Raw genomic sequence first — 15,798 nt, 5'->3', positions numbered from 1 at the left:
CCATGTTCATGCATCATATTGTTGCATATGCTTGTTTTTGATTTTCGACACCGTTCCTTCTCGATAGGTCCTGCTCCGGAGACCGATCCAGAGCACTGGCGGCGGCAGGGGTATTCACGTGTATTCATGTGAATACCAAAGATTTGGCCCAAAAAATTTATTATATGTATTATTCGGCGACCCACAAGCCTACAGCCCAGAGCCCACCAGTATTGCAGCCCACACAGCGAGTCCAACACGCTGACCACCTCGGCACCTCGTTTCGCTGATTACCTCGACCCGAATCCATTCCCCAGTCCCCACTCGGTCGTTCGTTCCCCAACTTAACCTAGCGCCTCCTGCAGCGGCGGTGGCGAGCAGCGCCAAGCGGAGCCGCCGGCGGCCGGCGTCCGACGAGCGTCCAGGTTCTATTCTCCTTGTCCATGTCTTCTCTCTCTAGTTCTCTTGATCTCTTCCCCTAAGAAAGTAAGAAGGCCAGCCCCCAGCCAGATTAAAATGATTACTAGTACTAGTTTGCTGGCGTTTAGTATCCGGACAAATAGCAAATCTGCAATCGTTCTTAAGGCCGGCCAGTTCCTAATTTAGTATCTGGTCACTAGTTTGCTAGACTGCAGTTTTGCTATTTTAATGTAGTTTGCTGGAGCGACCAGCAGAGCAGGTTGCTTGCTTCTTCCTAGTACATATTACTGCTAGTACATCTAGTTTGGTGGAACGACCAGGTTGCTAGATTGAAATTTTGATATTTTAATTTTTAACCTACAATTTTCAGAGTGTATATTTTGGTAGATTGCTAATCTATCTTTTTCTGATCTTGTATCATAGATGAAGAAGAAGGGTGTTAGCATTGTTGCATTGTGGGAAAGAGCTTCAAAGGCAAATAAAAGAACTTCCACATCTACACCAAATCCTCCTGATGTTGAAGTTGAGAGTAGTAGCATTCCTCCTGATGTTGAGAGCAATCTGCAACTAGCACTAGTGCAAGCACATGAACCGGATGATAGTCACACAGAACCTAAGAGTGGCTCCCCAGCCCCAATTATAGAAGATGATGAAGCAAATGATGAAGTTCAATTTGAAGTAGATTTGGACGCACTTGAGTCAGATCCCAGGAAACGGATCCCCATCTCTAGGTACAATGTCAATGACCAGGATAAAGTTAGAAGGAGATACATCAAGCTGGGGGCATGTCAACCAAAGAAACATAATTTTGAGTACAAAGACATAAGTGGATTACAACGTCGCTTTTGTCGTTCTTGGTTTAAGGATTACAAGTGGCTTGAGTATAGTGTGAACAAAGAGGCTGCTTTCTGCTTTGTTTGCTATTTGTTCAAGGATAAAACAAAAAGCCCCGGTGGAGATTCATTTGTTAAGGGTGGGTTTAGAAACTGGAACATGAAAGCAAGATTGACAAGGCATGTTGGTGATGTAAGTAGTGCTCACGCTGAAGCTCAAGAGAAGTATGATATGTTCAATACACCAGAAACATCAATTCGGGAGTCTGTTGCTTCCAACACCTCACAATACAAGGCTTTGTATAAACAACGTTTGACATGGACACTCAAGTGTGTGAGATTTCTGTTGCGCCAAGGCTTGGCATTTAGAGGACATGATGAAAGTGAAGACTCACTAAATAAAGGAAATTTCCTTGAGCTTCTAAATTGGCTAGCAGGAAATTTTGAAGAGGTTGACAGGGTTGTTCTCAAGAATGCTCCACGGAACTGCAAGATGACTCACCATGATATACAACAAGAGGTGATAAAATGTTGTGCACAAGAGACTACTAAACTAGTCATTGAAGAACTTGATGGTGGTCATTTTGCAATACTTGCAGATAAGTCTAGTGATGTGTATCAGAATGAACAGTTGGCTGTTTGCTTGCGTTATGTTGATAAGAAAGGAAGGGCGGTTGTAAGTTTTCTTGGTCTTGCTCATGTTGAAGATACTACCTCTCAGACACTAAAAGCTGCAATTCAAAAAATGCTTATGGACTACAATTTAACCTTTGCAATGGTTCGTGGGCAAGGATATGATGGAGCTAGTAACATGAGAGGTAATGCTAATGGCCTGAAAAAACTGATTATGGATGAGTCCCCTTCTGCCTACTATGTTCATTGTTTTTCCCATCAACTACAGTTAACTCTTGTTGCTGTTGCTAAGGAGAGTGGTGATTGTACTTGGTTCTTTCAGCAGCTTGCACACTTGTTAAATGCTCTTGGCATGTCTTGTAAAAAGATGAGAATGCTTCGGATAGCTCAGGCTGAAGAACTCATTAATGCATTGGAATTGGAAGAAGTAGAAACAGGGAGTGGGCTGAATCAGGAAATGGGTTTGGGAAGGCCATGTGATACACGTTGGGGCTCTCACTTCAAAACTGTGAACCATGTCATCTCTATGTATGGTGCACTACGACGAGTCCTTCGCAAGATTGGAGACGAGTACCATGGTGCGGAGGCACAAGAGGCTCTATCCATAGAGACAATATTTCGATCATTTGAGTTTGTTTTCATGGCACACTTGATGCAAGAAATATTTGGATACACAGATGAGTTGTGTAGAGCTTTGCAAAAGCAAGACGAAGATATTGTTCATGCTATTGAGCTTGTTGGTGACACAAAGTATTACTTGGAGGCTTTGAGGACCGATGCTGGATGGGATGATTTTCTCACAAAGGTCACATCTTTTTGTACAAAGCATAAGATCAAAGTTGTTGATATGGAGGGTCCTTACTTTCCCGTTGGCCGGCCTAGAAGGGGTTTATGTAATGGTGTGATCAATTACCACCGCTTCAAGGTTGATATGTTTGTGGGTGTCATTGATAGGCAAATTAGTGAGCTGAATGGCAGATTTGATGAGGTAAACACGGAGCTACTTTCTTGCATGGCAGCATTCTGTCCACTTCATCTATTTGCTGCTTATGACCAAGATAAGTTGGTTAGGCTTGCTACAAAGTTTTATGCTTCTGATTTTACAAGTGATGAACTGGCAAGACTTCCATGGCAACTAAACATGTATGTTATTAATGTGCATAGAGATGAAAGGTTTCAAAACCTGAAAAATCTGTGTCAGCTTTCAGTTATGCTTGTTGAGACAAACAAGCATGAACAATATCATATTGTTTACAAGCTTCTTAAGTTGGCATTGATTCTGCCAGTAGCTACTGCTAGTGTTGAAAGGGTGTTCTCTTCAATGAGCCATGTGAAGAATAAGCTAAGGAACAAAATGGGTGATGAATATTTGAACAATTGTTTGGTTACATTTGTTGAGAGAGAATTTTTCAATCAAGCGAAGGATGAAGATGTCATCAATCTCTTCCAAAAAGGCGACCGCAAAGTTATATTGTAAGAAGGATATCATCACTTTATCAATCAAAAGGTACTTATGTATTCATGTCGTTATGGTCTGGTACATTGAAATATTGCTATTGCCGTTATGCTAGTGTTGTTTTGTTCATATATTTCTAGTGTTGTGTTGTTTGGTTCATATACTACATTTAGAGCAAAAAAAATTTGGATGAATACCCAGGCTTCATTTCCTGGCGCCGCCACTGATCCAGAGTACCTGTCAGAGGAGCAGTGCCCCCCTATTGATCTACCAGGCAAGCAAACCCCCTTGTTCATTTCGATACAATCCTACTCTCTCGCTCCTGCTCTCATTTATTGCATTAGGACAACAACGATTCAACTGCTATTTTATGCTGCGGTAGTTGAACCCATTCCTCTGCATGACCTGTCATTGCCACAGTAAATAGTTAAAACCCTCTAGCATGTGTAGGAGTTGATTGAGCCATGTTGTGTTCTTGCCATGCCATGCCTGCTATTGCTTAGAGTTGTGTCAGGTCTGATTCATCGGGAATGAATTGCAGTGGTACGATATGTTCTGGTGCTGAGAGCTAAGCGTGTGAACACGATTTGGTAAAGGTAGCGGTGAGAGGCCATGCAGGGGTACATGGTGGGTTGTCTCACTAGAACCATCCTTAAGCACTGAGTTCTATGTATGTTGTCCAATGACTCGATACTACCACACATTGGGTTCCGGTAACTCGACCCCTCTCGACTTATTAACCAACTTGATCTCTGTCCAGGAATCGCAACTAGTTTCTGGTGTTTGTAGGTAGTGTTAGTAGTCTACCAAGTGGCACCCGGCCAGGTGGGCTTGGGACAGGCTAGGCACAGTGGCACGGTGTACCAAGTGGCACCCGGATGGTGGGCTTGGGAACCCTGCTCACATCGTTTGGGGCCGTGAGCGACACCCCTGCCGGATCTCCTTGCGGATGGAACCCGAATAGGCGATAAACCTGGATGAGAGACTTGTGTGGTTAGTCAGGTCGTGGCCGACACCCTCGCCAGGCTTCCGCTTGAAGGTTGCCGAGGTACATGACGTGTACATGGTGATAAGTGGTGAGAGTGTGTGTGAAGAAGTACACCCCTGCAGGGTTATCATGATCTATTCGAATAGCCGTGTCCTCGGTTATGGACTTCTTGGATGCTTACGTAGTACATAGACAACTTGAATTGGATACTCTAAAATGCTCAAGACAAGTGTGAGTGATATGGATGGCTTTCTCATAGGAAGACGAGGATGAATCCATAGTAGTGTATTGATGTGGTGATTAGTGGACTCGTGTGCGCTGCCTCATCTCAAAGAAGTTTCTCGTTGTCGTAGAACAAGATAGCCACTGAGTCATAGCTGGCTTGCTGCAACTAAACCCCACATTACCTTCTTGATACAAATGCATGTATGATAGGATCTGATGTAAGTCTTGCTGAGTACCTTTGTACTCACGTTTGCTTTATTTATGTTTTGTAGGTGAGACATCTGTCTCACTAGTAGTACCGCTTGGACTTCGACGAGTAGCTTGTTACCTCAGCTACGATCTTGTACCTTGGGAGGGACTTGTAGATAGTCAGGCTTCTCGGCCTTTTTCTTTTATAGTTGTCTGTACTCAGACATGTAATGCTTCCGTTGCTTGTATGCTCTGAATGATGGGTCATGTGACCCCTGTTTGTATTAATGCTATGTGGCTCTTCTGAGCCTTTATCTATATGAGTTTGCGTTATGTTGTGATGCCATGTTGTACAGCACATACTTGCATGTTATGCGTACGTGTGACGTGTATTGCTATGTGTGGGATCCGACAATATAGTTGTTTATCCTTGGCAGCCTCTCTTATGGGGAAATGTGGTCTAGTGCTCCATTGAGCCATAGTAGTCCGCTACAGCCCAGTTCACCGGAGTCCTGCTAGCCTAGCACTACTGCTCAGAACACTTGACTGGCCGGCATGTGTTCCACTTCGTTCCTATGTCTGTCCCTTCGGGGAAATGTCACGCGGTGACTTCCGGAGTCCTGCCTAGCCTGCTACAGCCCGGGTTCCCCGGAGTCCTGTTAGCCCAGTGCTACAGCCCGGATTCATACGCTGTTAACCGACATGCTCGATGTGATTCATGTATGCCTGTCTCCATAGGTCTATGCCGCTTTGGGTTCACGACTAGCCATGTCGGCCCGGGTTCTCTGTCATATGGATGCTAGCGACACCATCATATACGTGAGCCAAAAGGCGCAAACGGTCCCAGGCCATGGTAAGGTGACACCCGTGGGGATACCGTGCGTGAGGCCGCAAAGTGATATGAGGTGTTACATGCTAGATCTGTGTGACTTAGAATCGGGGTCCCGACAGCTTTGGTATCAGAGCCTCACTGCCTGTAGGATTTCCAAGCCAACCTGGTCGAAGTTGAGTCTAGAAATTCTTTAGCTATATAGGGGAATTGATTGTGGAAGGGAACGTAAGGCTCTTTTTACTCCTTATACCTCATGTCTTCTGATCTGAGTCATCCTATCTTTCCTACGGGGTTAAGGAACTAGGCTTCCTCTTCTGTCTATCAGGATCACGTGTTACTACTCCGTAGTCCCATAGGATTGGTTTATCTGAGTCTTATCCCAGTTCAAGTACTTCCGGTATAGTCTGTTTAGTAATATTCCAGAACCTTGAGTGATGATATTGAGTATGGTGCTACCCCATCATTTGCAGGATGTCTCATTTTGAGCATTTTACTGCCGTTATGCTGCCGGAATTGTCCTAGGAGTTTGAGAGATACTAAATTCCTGTGCTACCTTCTGCATCCTATAGTTGGTGCTGAATCCATCCTTGTTTTCCTTGGTTTCGTTCTTCAGAATGTTGCCGGTTAATCGAAGTTCTGTTGCTCGTAGCCGGAACCACGGAGATGGTAGGGATGAGGATCCTCCCGATCAGTCTTCGTTGGCAAAGTTCATGTTAGAGGTTGAGATGAACAAGCGTGAGACCAACCGCTTGTTAGCACGTATCGAGGAGAACACCGCACCCCAGTGCAAGGAGTCAGCGACCATCTATGATTTCATTGGTCTGAAACCACCTACCTTCCATCATTCCATTGAACCACTCGATGCAGATGACTGGCTTCGTAGTATCACTCACTGTTGGGTTTCGTAGTAATTTCAAAAAATTTCCTACGCACACGCAAGATCATGGTGATGCATAGCAACGAGAGGGGGAGAGTGTGATCTACGTACCCTTGTAGATCGACAACGGAAGCGTTTGGTTGATGTATTCGTACGTCTCCATGGCCCGACCGATCAAGCACCGAAACTACGACACCTCCGAGTTCTAGCACACGTTCAGCTCGATGACGATCCCCGGACTCCGATCCAGCAAAGTGTCGGGGAAGAGTTCCGTCAGCACGACGGCGTGGTGACAATCTTGATGTACTACCGTCGCAGGGCTTCGCCTAAGCACCGCTACAATATTATCGAGGACTATGGTGGAAGGGGGCACCGCACACGGCTAAGAATATGATCACGTGGATCAACTTTTGTCTTTAGGGGTGCCCCGTGCCTCCGTATATAAAGGCTCAAAGGGGGGGCTGGCCGGCCAAGAGGTGGTGCGCCAGGAGGAGTCCTACTCCTTCCGGGAGTAGGACTCCCCCCCCTTTTCCTAGTTGGAATAGGATTCGCGGAGGGGGGAAAAGAGGAGAGAGAGGAGGAAGGGGGGCCGGCCCCCTCTCCTTGTCCTATTCGGACCAAGGGGGGGAGGGGCGCGCGGCCCATCTCTGGCCACCTCTCCTCTCTTCCACTAAGGCCCATATACTTCTCGGGGGGTTCCGGTAACCTCCCGGTACTCCGGTAAAATCCCGATTTCACCCGGAACACTTCCGATATCCAAACATAGGCTCCCAATATATCAATCTTTATGTCTCGACCATTTCGAGACTCCTCGTCATGTCCGTGATCACATCCGGGACTCCGAACAACCTTCGGTACATCAAAATGCATAAACTCATAATATAACTGTCATTGTAACCTTAAGCGTGCGGACCCTACGGGTTCGAGAACAATGTAGACATGTCCGAGACACGTCTCCGGTCAATAACCAATAGCGGAACCTGGATGCTCATATTGGCTCCTACATATTCTAGGAAGATCTTTTATCGGTCAGACCGCATAACAACATACGTTGTTCCCTTTGTCATCGGTATGTTACTTGCCCGAGATTCGATCGTCGGTATCCCATACCTAGTTCAATCTCGTTACCGGCAAGTCTCTTTACTCGTTCCGTAATACATCATCCCGCAACTAACTCATTAGTTGCAATGCTTGCAAGGCTTAAGTGATGTGCATTACCGAGAGGGCCCAGAGATACCTCTCCGACAATCGGAGTGACAAATCCTAATCTCGAAATACGCCAACCCAACATGTACCTTTGGAGACACCTGTAGAGCTCCTTTATAATCACCCAGTTACGTTGTGACGTTTGGTAGCACACAAAGTGTTCCTCCGGCAAACGGGAGTTGCATAATCTCATAGTCATAGGAACATGTATAAGTCATGAAGAAAGCAATAGCAACATACTAAATGATCGGGTGCTAAGCTAATGGAATGGGTCATGTCAATCAGATCATTCAACTAATGATGTGATCCCGTCAATCAAATGACAACTCTTTGTCCATGGTTAGGAAACATAACCATCTTTGATTAACGAGCTAGTCAAGTAGAGGCATACTAGTGACACTCTGTTTGTCTATGTATTCACACATGTATTATGTTTCCGGTTAATACAATTCTAGCATGAATAATAAACTTTTATCATGATATAAGGAAATAAATAATAACTTTATTATTGCCTCTAGGGCATATTTCCTTCACTCACAAGCTGCGTTCTACGAACGTAGCTGAAAGTGACAAGGTCACCTATGCTGCATATCACCTGGAAGGTCCTGCTAGTCTTTGGTGGCAGAACTATGAGGCTATGCTTCCAGCTGGCCAGATAACCACCTGGAGAGATTTCACTGAGGCTTTTCGCGAGCATAACATTCCTCAGGCTCTCATTGACCGCAAGAGAGAAGAGTTCTGTAGTTTCACCCAGAGTAAGATGGTTGTTGATGCTTACAGTAGGGAATTTCAGAACCTTGCCCGCTATGCTAAAGAAGAGGTGTCCACAAACGCCAAGAAGCAGGCTAGGTTCCGGAAGGGTCTCAACCCCAAGATGCATCGTGATCTCCACCTGCATCACTGTGATACATTCTAGGCTCTTGTGAACTAGGCCATTAATGCAGAGACAGCTCAACTCACTTACGAGGAGTCTCGTAAGCACACCCGTGATTTGGGTTCTTCTTCCGGTTCTACTTCGCAGAAGCGCCGGATTTGGGTCCCGAACTCCGCTCTTCCACCCGGTTATTCACCGAGGCCCTCTTATGTGGCGCCTCACCCAGTTCAGTTACATGCTCCACCCAAGCCTGTTGGTAGACCGCTTGTCAAAGCGGGTCCACGTCCTACCTTAGGGACTTGCTTCACATGCAGAGAGCCAGGACACTATGCACGTGACTGCTCTCAAACCAATTATGCTCCACCCCAGCCTAAGAAGTCCGTTGGCCGTGGTAAGCCATCACGCAAGATGATCAGTGTCAAGGCAGCTTCCACTGAACGTGGATGTGTGCATAACGTCTCAGCTAAAGACGCTCATGATGATCCGGATGTCGTTCTTGGTACACTCCTTGTCAATTGTCATCCAGCATCGGTTCTGTTCGACACTGGAGCATCTCACTCCTTCATTTCTGAAAGCTATGCTAACTTGCACAACATTTCATTTTGTGATATGCCCTCTCCACTAGTCATTCAAACTCCTGGATCCAAATGGCAAACTTCTAGTGTAAGCCATGGTAATGAAATCCTTGTTGACAGACTTGTATTTCTTGCATCACTTATAGCCCTCAAGTCTACAGATATTAACATCATCTTGGGTATGGACTGGATGAAGGCTCATTATGCCAAGATTGATTGTTACACAAGGTCTGTTCAGCTTACACACCCATCTGGCAAGATAGTCACTGTCTCCACTAAAGTTGCAAAGCGCCAACTCTATTCTCTTAATGCCAGCCCTCTTCCAGACCTTGAAGATATCTCGGTAGTCCTTGACTTTCCGGATGTCTTTCCAGAAGAACTGCCAGGTATTCCACCTGACAGAGATGTAGAGTTTTTCATAGATCTTATCCCAGGAACCGCTCCAATCTCTAGGAGACCTTACAAGGTGGCACCCTTAGAACTAGCTGAGCTTAAGAAACAACTCGATGAATCCTTGCAAAAGGGTTTCATCCGTCCTAGTTCTTCTCCCTGGGCTTGCCCCGTCCTCTTTGTCAAGAAGAAGGATGGTACGGACCGGATGGCTGTAGATTATCGTCCCGTTAATTTGGTCACAATAAAGAACAAGTATCCGCTCCCCAGGATCAATGATCTGTATGATCAGCTCGCTGGATCCTCAGTCTTTTCCAAGATGGATTTGAGGTTAGGCTACCATCAAATCAAGATTAGAAATGGGACATTCCTAAGACGGCTTTTGTCACTCGTTATGGTATGTACGAGTACACCGTCATGTCCTTTGGTCTAACCAATGCTCCAGCTACATTCTCTCGTTTGATGAACTCGATCTTCATGGAGTACTTAGATAAGTTCGTCGTGGTTTACCTCAATGATATTCTTATTTACTCGAAGAAGGAGGAAGAGCATGCCGAACATCTTAGACTTGTGTTAGAGAAACTCAAAGAGCACCGCCTTTATGCCAAGTTCTCCAAGTGCGAATTTGGGTTGCCAGAAGTGACCTATCTAGGCCACGTGATATCTGGTAAGGGCATTGCTGTCAATCCCGAGAGAGTTCAAGCTATTCTTGATTGGACTCCGCCTGGAACAGTTAAGCAAGTTAGGAGTTTCCTCGGCCTAGCCAGTTACTGTCGACGCTTTGTTGAGAACTTCTCCAAAGTGGCCAAACCTCTCACGGAACTTCTCAAGAAAGATAAAAAGTTTGAGTGGTCCCCATAGTGTGAGCTCAGTTTTCAGGAACTGAAAAGACGCCTGACTTCTGCTCCCATACTTGTGCCACCGGATTTCACTAAAGACTTTGTTATCTACTGCGACGCCTAACGACAGGGACTAGGTTGCATTCTTATGCAGGATCGTCATGTGATTGCCTATGCATCTCGATAGTTGCATCCACATGAGGAGAACTATCCTACACATGATCTAGAGCTTGCAGCCGTAGTCTATGCACTTAAGACATGGCGACATTACCTTCTCGGTAAATGTTGCGAGATTTACATCGACCACCAGAGTCTCAAGTATATCTTCACCCAACCATATTTGAACCTTAGGCAAAGACGTTGGTTGGAGTTGATCTCAGATTACGACTTAGGGATTACCTACACCCCAGGCAAGGGGAATGTCATGGCTGATGCGCTAAGTCGTAAGTCCTATTGCAACAATCTCATGTTGCAGCAGGGCCAACCACTTCTCCATGAGGAATTATGTAAACTTAACCTTCACATTGCTCCTCAGGATTCTTTTCTACCTTGGTGGCTAAACCTACCCTTGTGGATCATATCATAGAAGCCCAGAAGCATGATACGGGGATTACCCGGATCAAGAGAAACATTGCCAAGGGCATTGCTGGTAGTTTCTCTAGATGATCGAGGTGTTGTTTTCTTCGGGAATCGCCTGGTGGTCCCCAAGAAGCAGCATCTTCGGCAACTGATTCTTAAGGAGGCGCATGAATCTCCTCTCACGATTCATCCCGGTAGTACTAAGATGTATCAGGACCTACGCCAGAGGTTCTGGTGGACTAGGATAAAGAGAGAAATTGCTCAGTTTATTGCTAACTGCGACGTTTGTCGTCGCGTTAAGGCAGAGCATCAAAGGCCTGCTGGCACCCTTCAGCCTTTAGCTATTCCTGAATGGAAATGGGATAAAGTTGGTATGGACTTCATCACCGGCTTTCCCAGGACCAAGAAAGGGAATAATGCTATCTTCGTAGTCATTGATCGTCTTTCCAAAGTGGCTCACTTCCTACCTGTTCGAGAGAGTATCACTGCTAGTCAGCTCGCCGACTTATATATTTCTCGAATAGTGTCGCTTCATGGTGTCCCACTAGAGATCAATTCAGACCGTGGTAGTCTCTTCACTTCTCATTTCCGGGAGAGTTTCCAAACCGCCATAGGCACCCATCTTTCCTTCAGTACCGCTTTCCACCCTCAGTCAAGTGGTCAGGTGGAAAGGGTCAACCAAATTCTCGAAGACATGCTTAGAGCTTGTGTTATCTCATTCGGTATGGATTGGGAGAAGTGTCTTCCCTTCGCCGAGTTTGCTTATAACAACAGCTACCAATCCAGCCTCAAGAAAGCTCCTTTTGAGGTTCTGTATGGACGAAGATGTCGAACACCTTTGAACTGGTCAGAAACCGGTGAAAGACAATTCTTTGGACCTGATATGATCCAGGAGGCAGAAGAGCAAGTTCGCATCATTCGTGAGAATTTGAAAACAGCCCAATCTCGTCAAAAGAGCCAGTATGACCGTAGTCATAAGGAAGTGGCTTATGAAGTTGGCGACAAGGCTTACCTTCGGGTTACCCCTTTGAAGGGTACCCAACGTTTCGGTATCAAGGGCAAGTTGGCTCCTCGTTATATTGGTCCCTTTCTCATTCTCGCTAAACGAGGAGAGGTTGCCTACCAGTTGGAACTACCCCCACATCTTTCTCGAGTACATGATGTCTTCCACGTCTCTCAACTCAGGTGTTGCTTCTCGGATTCCATCCGCGGAGTGGACCACGAAACGCTTGATCTCCAAGATAACCTCAGTTATCGAGAGTACCCCGTCTGCATTCTGGATCAAGCAGAGCGTGTCACTCGACGTCATAACATCAAGTTTCTCAAGGTTCGGTGGTCTCATCATTCCAAGAGAGAAGCTACCTGGGAGCGTGAAGATCGTCTTCGACTTGAGTACCCCGCTTTCTTTCCGCCAACTCCTGAATCTCGGGACGAGATTTCTTCGAGTGGGGGCGAGTTGTCACATCCCTAGTTCTGGTATGACCTGGACCAGCTAGTCATTTGTGCATCATGTTTAAATTCCATTTAAATTTGAAATGGGGATTGTTGAAAACCTAGCACCAAATGAATTCAACTAGGTTCAATAAAAATATTTTCAATGATCCCAAATGCCCTTTAGAAAAGTTCATGACTTTTGTCAAAGGTGAAAACCTCTGCCAAAAATCATGCACATATTTCTAGGCCATTCTGGATTTTTGAATTAAATCTTATTGTATTTGACTTTGGGCGTTTAAAATACTATAAATAATTTAAATGTTCAAATAATGTTGGAACTATTTTTGGGCCACTAAAATAATTCGGAAAGTGTCCATGAATATTTTCAGGATTTTAGGAAATGCCTTGGTATTTTTCCTAAGCTCAAAACAAAGGCAACTAATTAGAAAACAAAAACAAATTAGAAGACAGAAGAGAGGGAAACCTACCTGGCCCAAACTTACCTGGCGCCCCACCATGGCACAGCAGAGGCCCAGCCCACCACAGCCGCCACCGTCTTCAACCTCCTGCCAGTAGGCAGGAGGGCGTGTGCCCAACGCGCGCGCACGCGCCGGTCACCTCCTCCCTGCCTGGCTGCTCCCTCGCCGCCCTGGACGCCTCCTGTGTTGCCACGCACTCCCCTCAACCCCTGCGTCTCTCCCCTCTTGCTCTGGACCCCCCTCCTCTGCTCTCTCTCTCACCCCCCCCGAACGGCTTCGTCGCCACCCGTCGCCGTTGCCGCGCCCACCGCCACGGCCTCGCCTCTCCGACAAGCCCAAGAGCTTCGCCGCATCTTCCTCGTCCTCTCTGCCAAGACACGCACCTCGGGAGGCCCTGGAGCGCCGCCTTGCAGTCGTCTTCACTTCCGGCCGCCGGAGATCGCCCATGCCGTCCTGCTCGCGTTCGACCTCCCCCGAGCTCGCTGAAGACCTCGCCGGATTTGCTGTGAGCTTCTGCTCCGCTTCCCCCTCTCCGTTCTGCCATTTCCCTGCCGTAGCCCTGCTACCATCGCAACCGCGAGCGCCTCGCCACCGGCCATGTCGCCGCCATGGCCAGGGCCACCGTAGCTAGCACCCGAGCACATAGCCGTGCTCAGCGCAACGCCGGGAGGCCGTAGACGCCTTCCGCAGCCCCTGCCGTGCCCCGTAGGCTATTCCCGCTCGAAGCCGTGCTCCGGCCGCCGCCTCGAGCTTGATTCCGGCAAGCTCCAGCCACCCCCGCCTCTCCCGCTTGATCCATCCGACGCGGACGAGCTCCAGCTCCTCGCTTGTGGTCTCCGTCGCGCTTTTGGCCGCCGGAGCGACGATCCCGAGCCCCTCCGCCGCGTTCGGCCTCGCCGGCGGCTAAACGCCGGTGGGGTTTGACCCTTTGACCACATCGGCCGTCAGGTGGGCCCCATGGGTCAGGTGATTAGCTTAAGGCTAATCACCCTCTGACTAAACCCCTGAGCAACTGACTAGTGGGCCCCAGTGCCACTAACCCTGTAATTAGAATGAGTTAATCCCCCTGTTAACTAACTGTGACACTGACGTGTGGACCCCACACGTCAGGTTTGACCTGGTCAGCCACGGTTGACTCGCTGACGTCATGCCTCTGTAATGCTGACGCAGTTATTTCTTTTCTGGTATTAAATAAATCAGGAAATTCCAGAAAATGCCCAAAACAGAAAATCATAGAAAATAATCTATAACTCCAAATGAAATAAATTATATATGAAAAATTATCAGAAAAATCCAATCTATCCATTTATGTTGTTTTCATGCATGACAAAGCAACTTAACCTTGCTGTATAGATCAAAACATGATAATGCACATGATAATGCACATTAGCTCAAACCCTTCTGGTTTTAGTTGCATTAGCTCAAATCACATCATATTTCCATGCCATGTTCATGCATCATATTGTTGCATATGCTTGTGTTTGATTTTCGACACCGTTCCTTCTCGATAGGTCCTGCTCCGGAGACCGATCCAGAGTACCTGTCAGAGGAGCAGTGCCCCCCTGTTGATCTACCAGGCAAGCAAACCCCCTTGTTCATTTCGATACAATCCTACTCTCTCGCTCCTGCTCTCATTTATTGCATTAGGACAACAACGATTCAACTGCTATTTTATGTTGTGGTAGTTGAACCCGTTCCTCTGCATGACCTGTCATTGCCATAGTAAATAGTTAAAACCCTCTAGCATATGTAGGAGTTGATTGAGCCATGTTGTGTTCTTGCCATGCCATGCCTGCTATTGCTTAGAGTTGCGTCAGGTCTGATTCATCGGGAATGAATTGGAGTGGTACGATATGTTCTGGTGCTGAGAGCTAAGCGTGTGAACACGATTTGGTAAAGGTAGCGGTGAGAGGCCATGTAGGAGTACATGGTGGGTTGTCTCACTAGAACCGTCCTTAAGCACTGAGTTCTATGTATGTTGTCCAATGACTCGATACTACCACACATTGGGTTCCGGTAACTCGACCCCTCTCGACTTATTAACCAACTTGATCTCTGTCCAGGAATCGCAACTAGTTTCTGGTGTTTGTAGGTAGTGTTAGTAGTCTACCAAGTGGCACCCGACCAGGTGGGCTTGGAACAGACTAGGCACAGTGGCACGGTGTACCAAGTGGCACCCAGATGGTGGGCTTGGGAACCCTGCTCACATCGTTTGGGGTCGTGAGCGACACCCCGGACGGATCTCCTTGCGGATGGAACCCGAATAGGCGATAAACCTGGATGAGAGACTTGTGTGGTTAGTCAGGTCGTGGCCGACACCCTCGCCAGGCTTCCGCTTGAAGGTTGCCGAGGTACATGACGTGTACATGGTGATAAGTGGTGAGAGTGTGTGTGAAGAAGTACACCCCTGCAGGGTTATCATGATCTATTCAAATAGCCGTGGCCTCGGTTATGGAATTCTTGGATGCTTACGTAGTACATAGACAACTTGAATTGGATACTCTAAAATGCTTAAGACAAGTGTGAGTGCTATGGATGGCTTTCTCGTAGGAAGACGAGGATGAATCCATAGTAGTGTATTGATGTGGTGATTAGTGGACTCGTGTGCGCTGCCTCATCTCAAAGAAGTTTCTCGTTGTCGTAGAACAGGATAGCCACTGAGTCATAGCTGGCTTGCTGCAACTAAACCCCACATTACCTTCTTAATACAAATGCATGTATGATAGGATCTGATGTAAGTCTTGCTGAGTACTTTTGTACTCACGTTTGCTTTATTTATATTTTGCAGGTGAGGCATTTGTCTCACTAGTAGTACCGCTTGGACTTCGACGAGTAGCTTGTTACCTCAGTTACGATCTTGTACCTTGGGAGGGACTTGTAGATAGTCAGGCTTCTCGGCCTTTTTCTTTTGTAATTGTCTGTACTCAGACATGTAATGCTTCCGTTGCTTGTATGCTCTGAATGATGAGTCATGTGACCCCTGTTTGTAT

General features: G+C 46.8%; 1 protein-coding gene across 1 annotated transcript; it reads left to right on the top strand.

Moving 5' to 3' along the window:
* Positions 1–822: 822 nt before the first annotated feature.
* On the top strand, positions 823–3,342 carry LOC147965924 (uncharacterized). The gene has a single exon (XM_087527003.1). The coding sequence runs from the start codon at positions 823–825 to the stop codon at positions 3,340–3,342; it is 2,520 nt and encodes an 839-aa protein (XP_087383129.1).
* Positions 3,343–15,798: the final 12,456 nt, after the last annotated feature.

The sequence above is a fragment of the Triticum urartu genome, chromosome 6A, assembly GCF_056163025.1.
Source record: "Triticum urartu cultivar PI428250 chromosome 6A, HENAU_Tu73, whole genome shotgun sequence".
NCBI lineage: Eukaryota > Viridiplantae > Streptophyta > Magnoliopsida > Poales > Poaceae > Triticum > Triticum urartu.
Note: the sequence above shows the minus strand (reverse complement) of the source record. Positions and strands in the feature narration are given on the sequence as shown.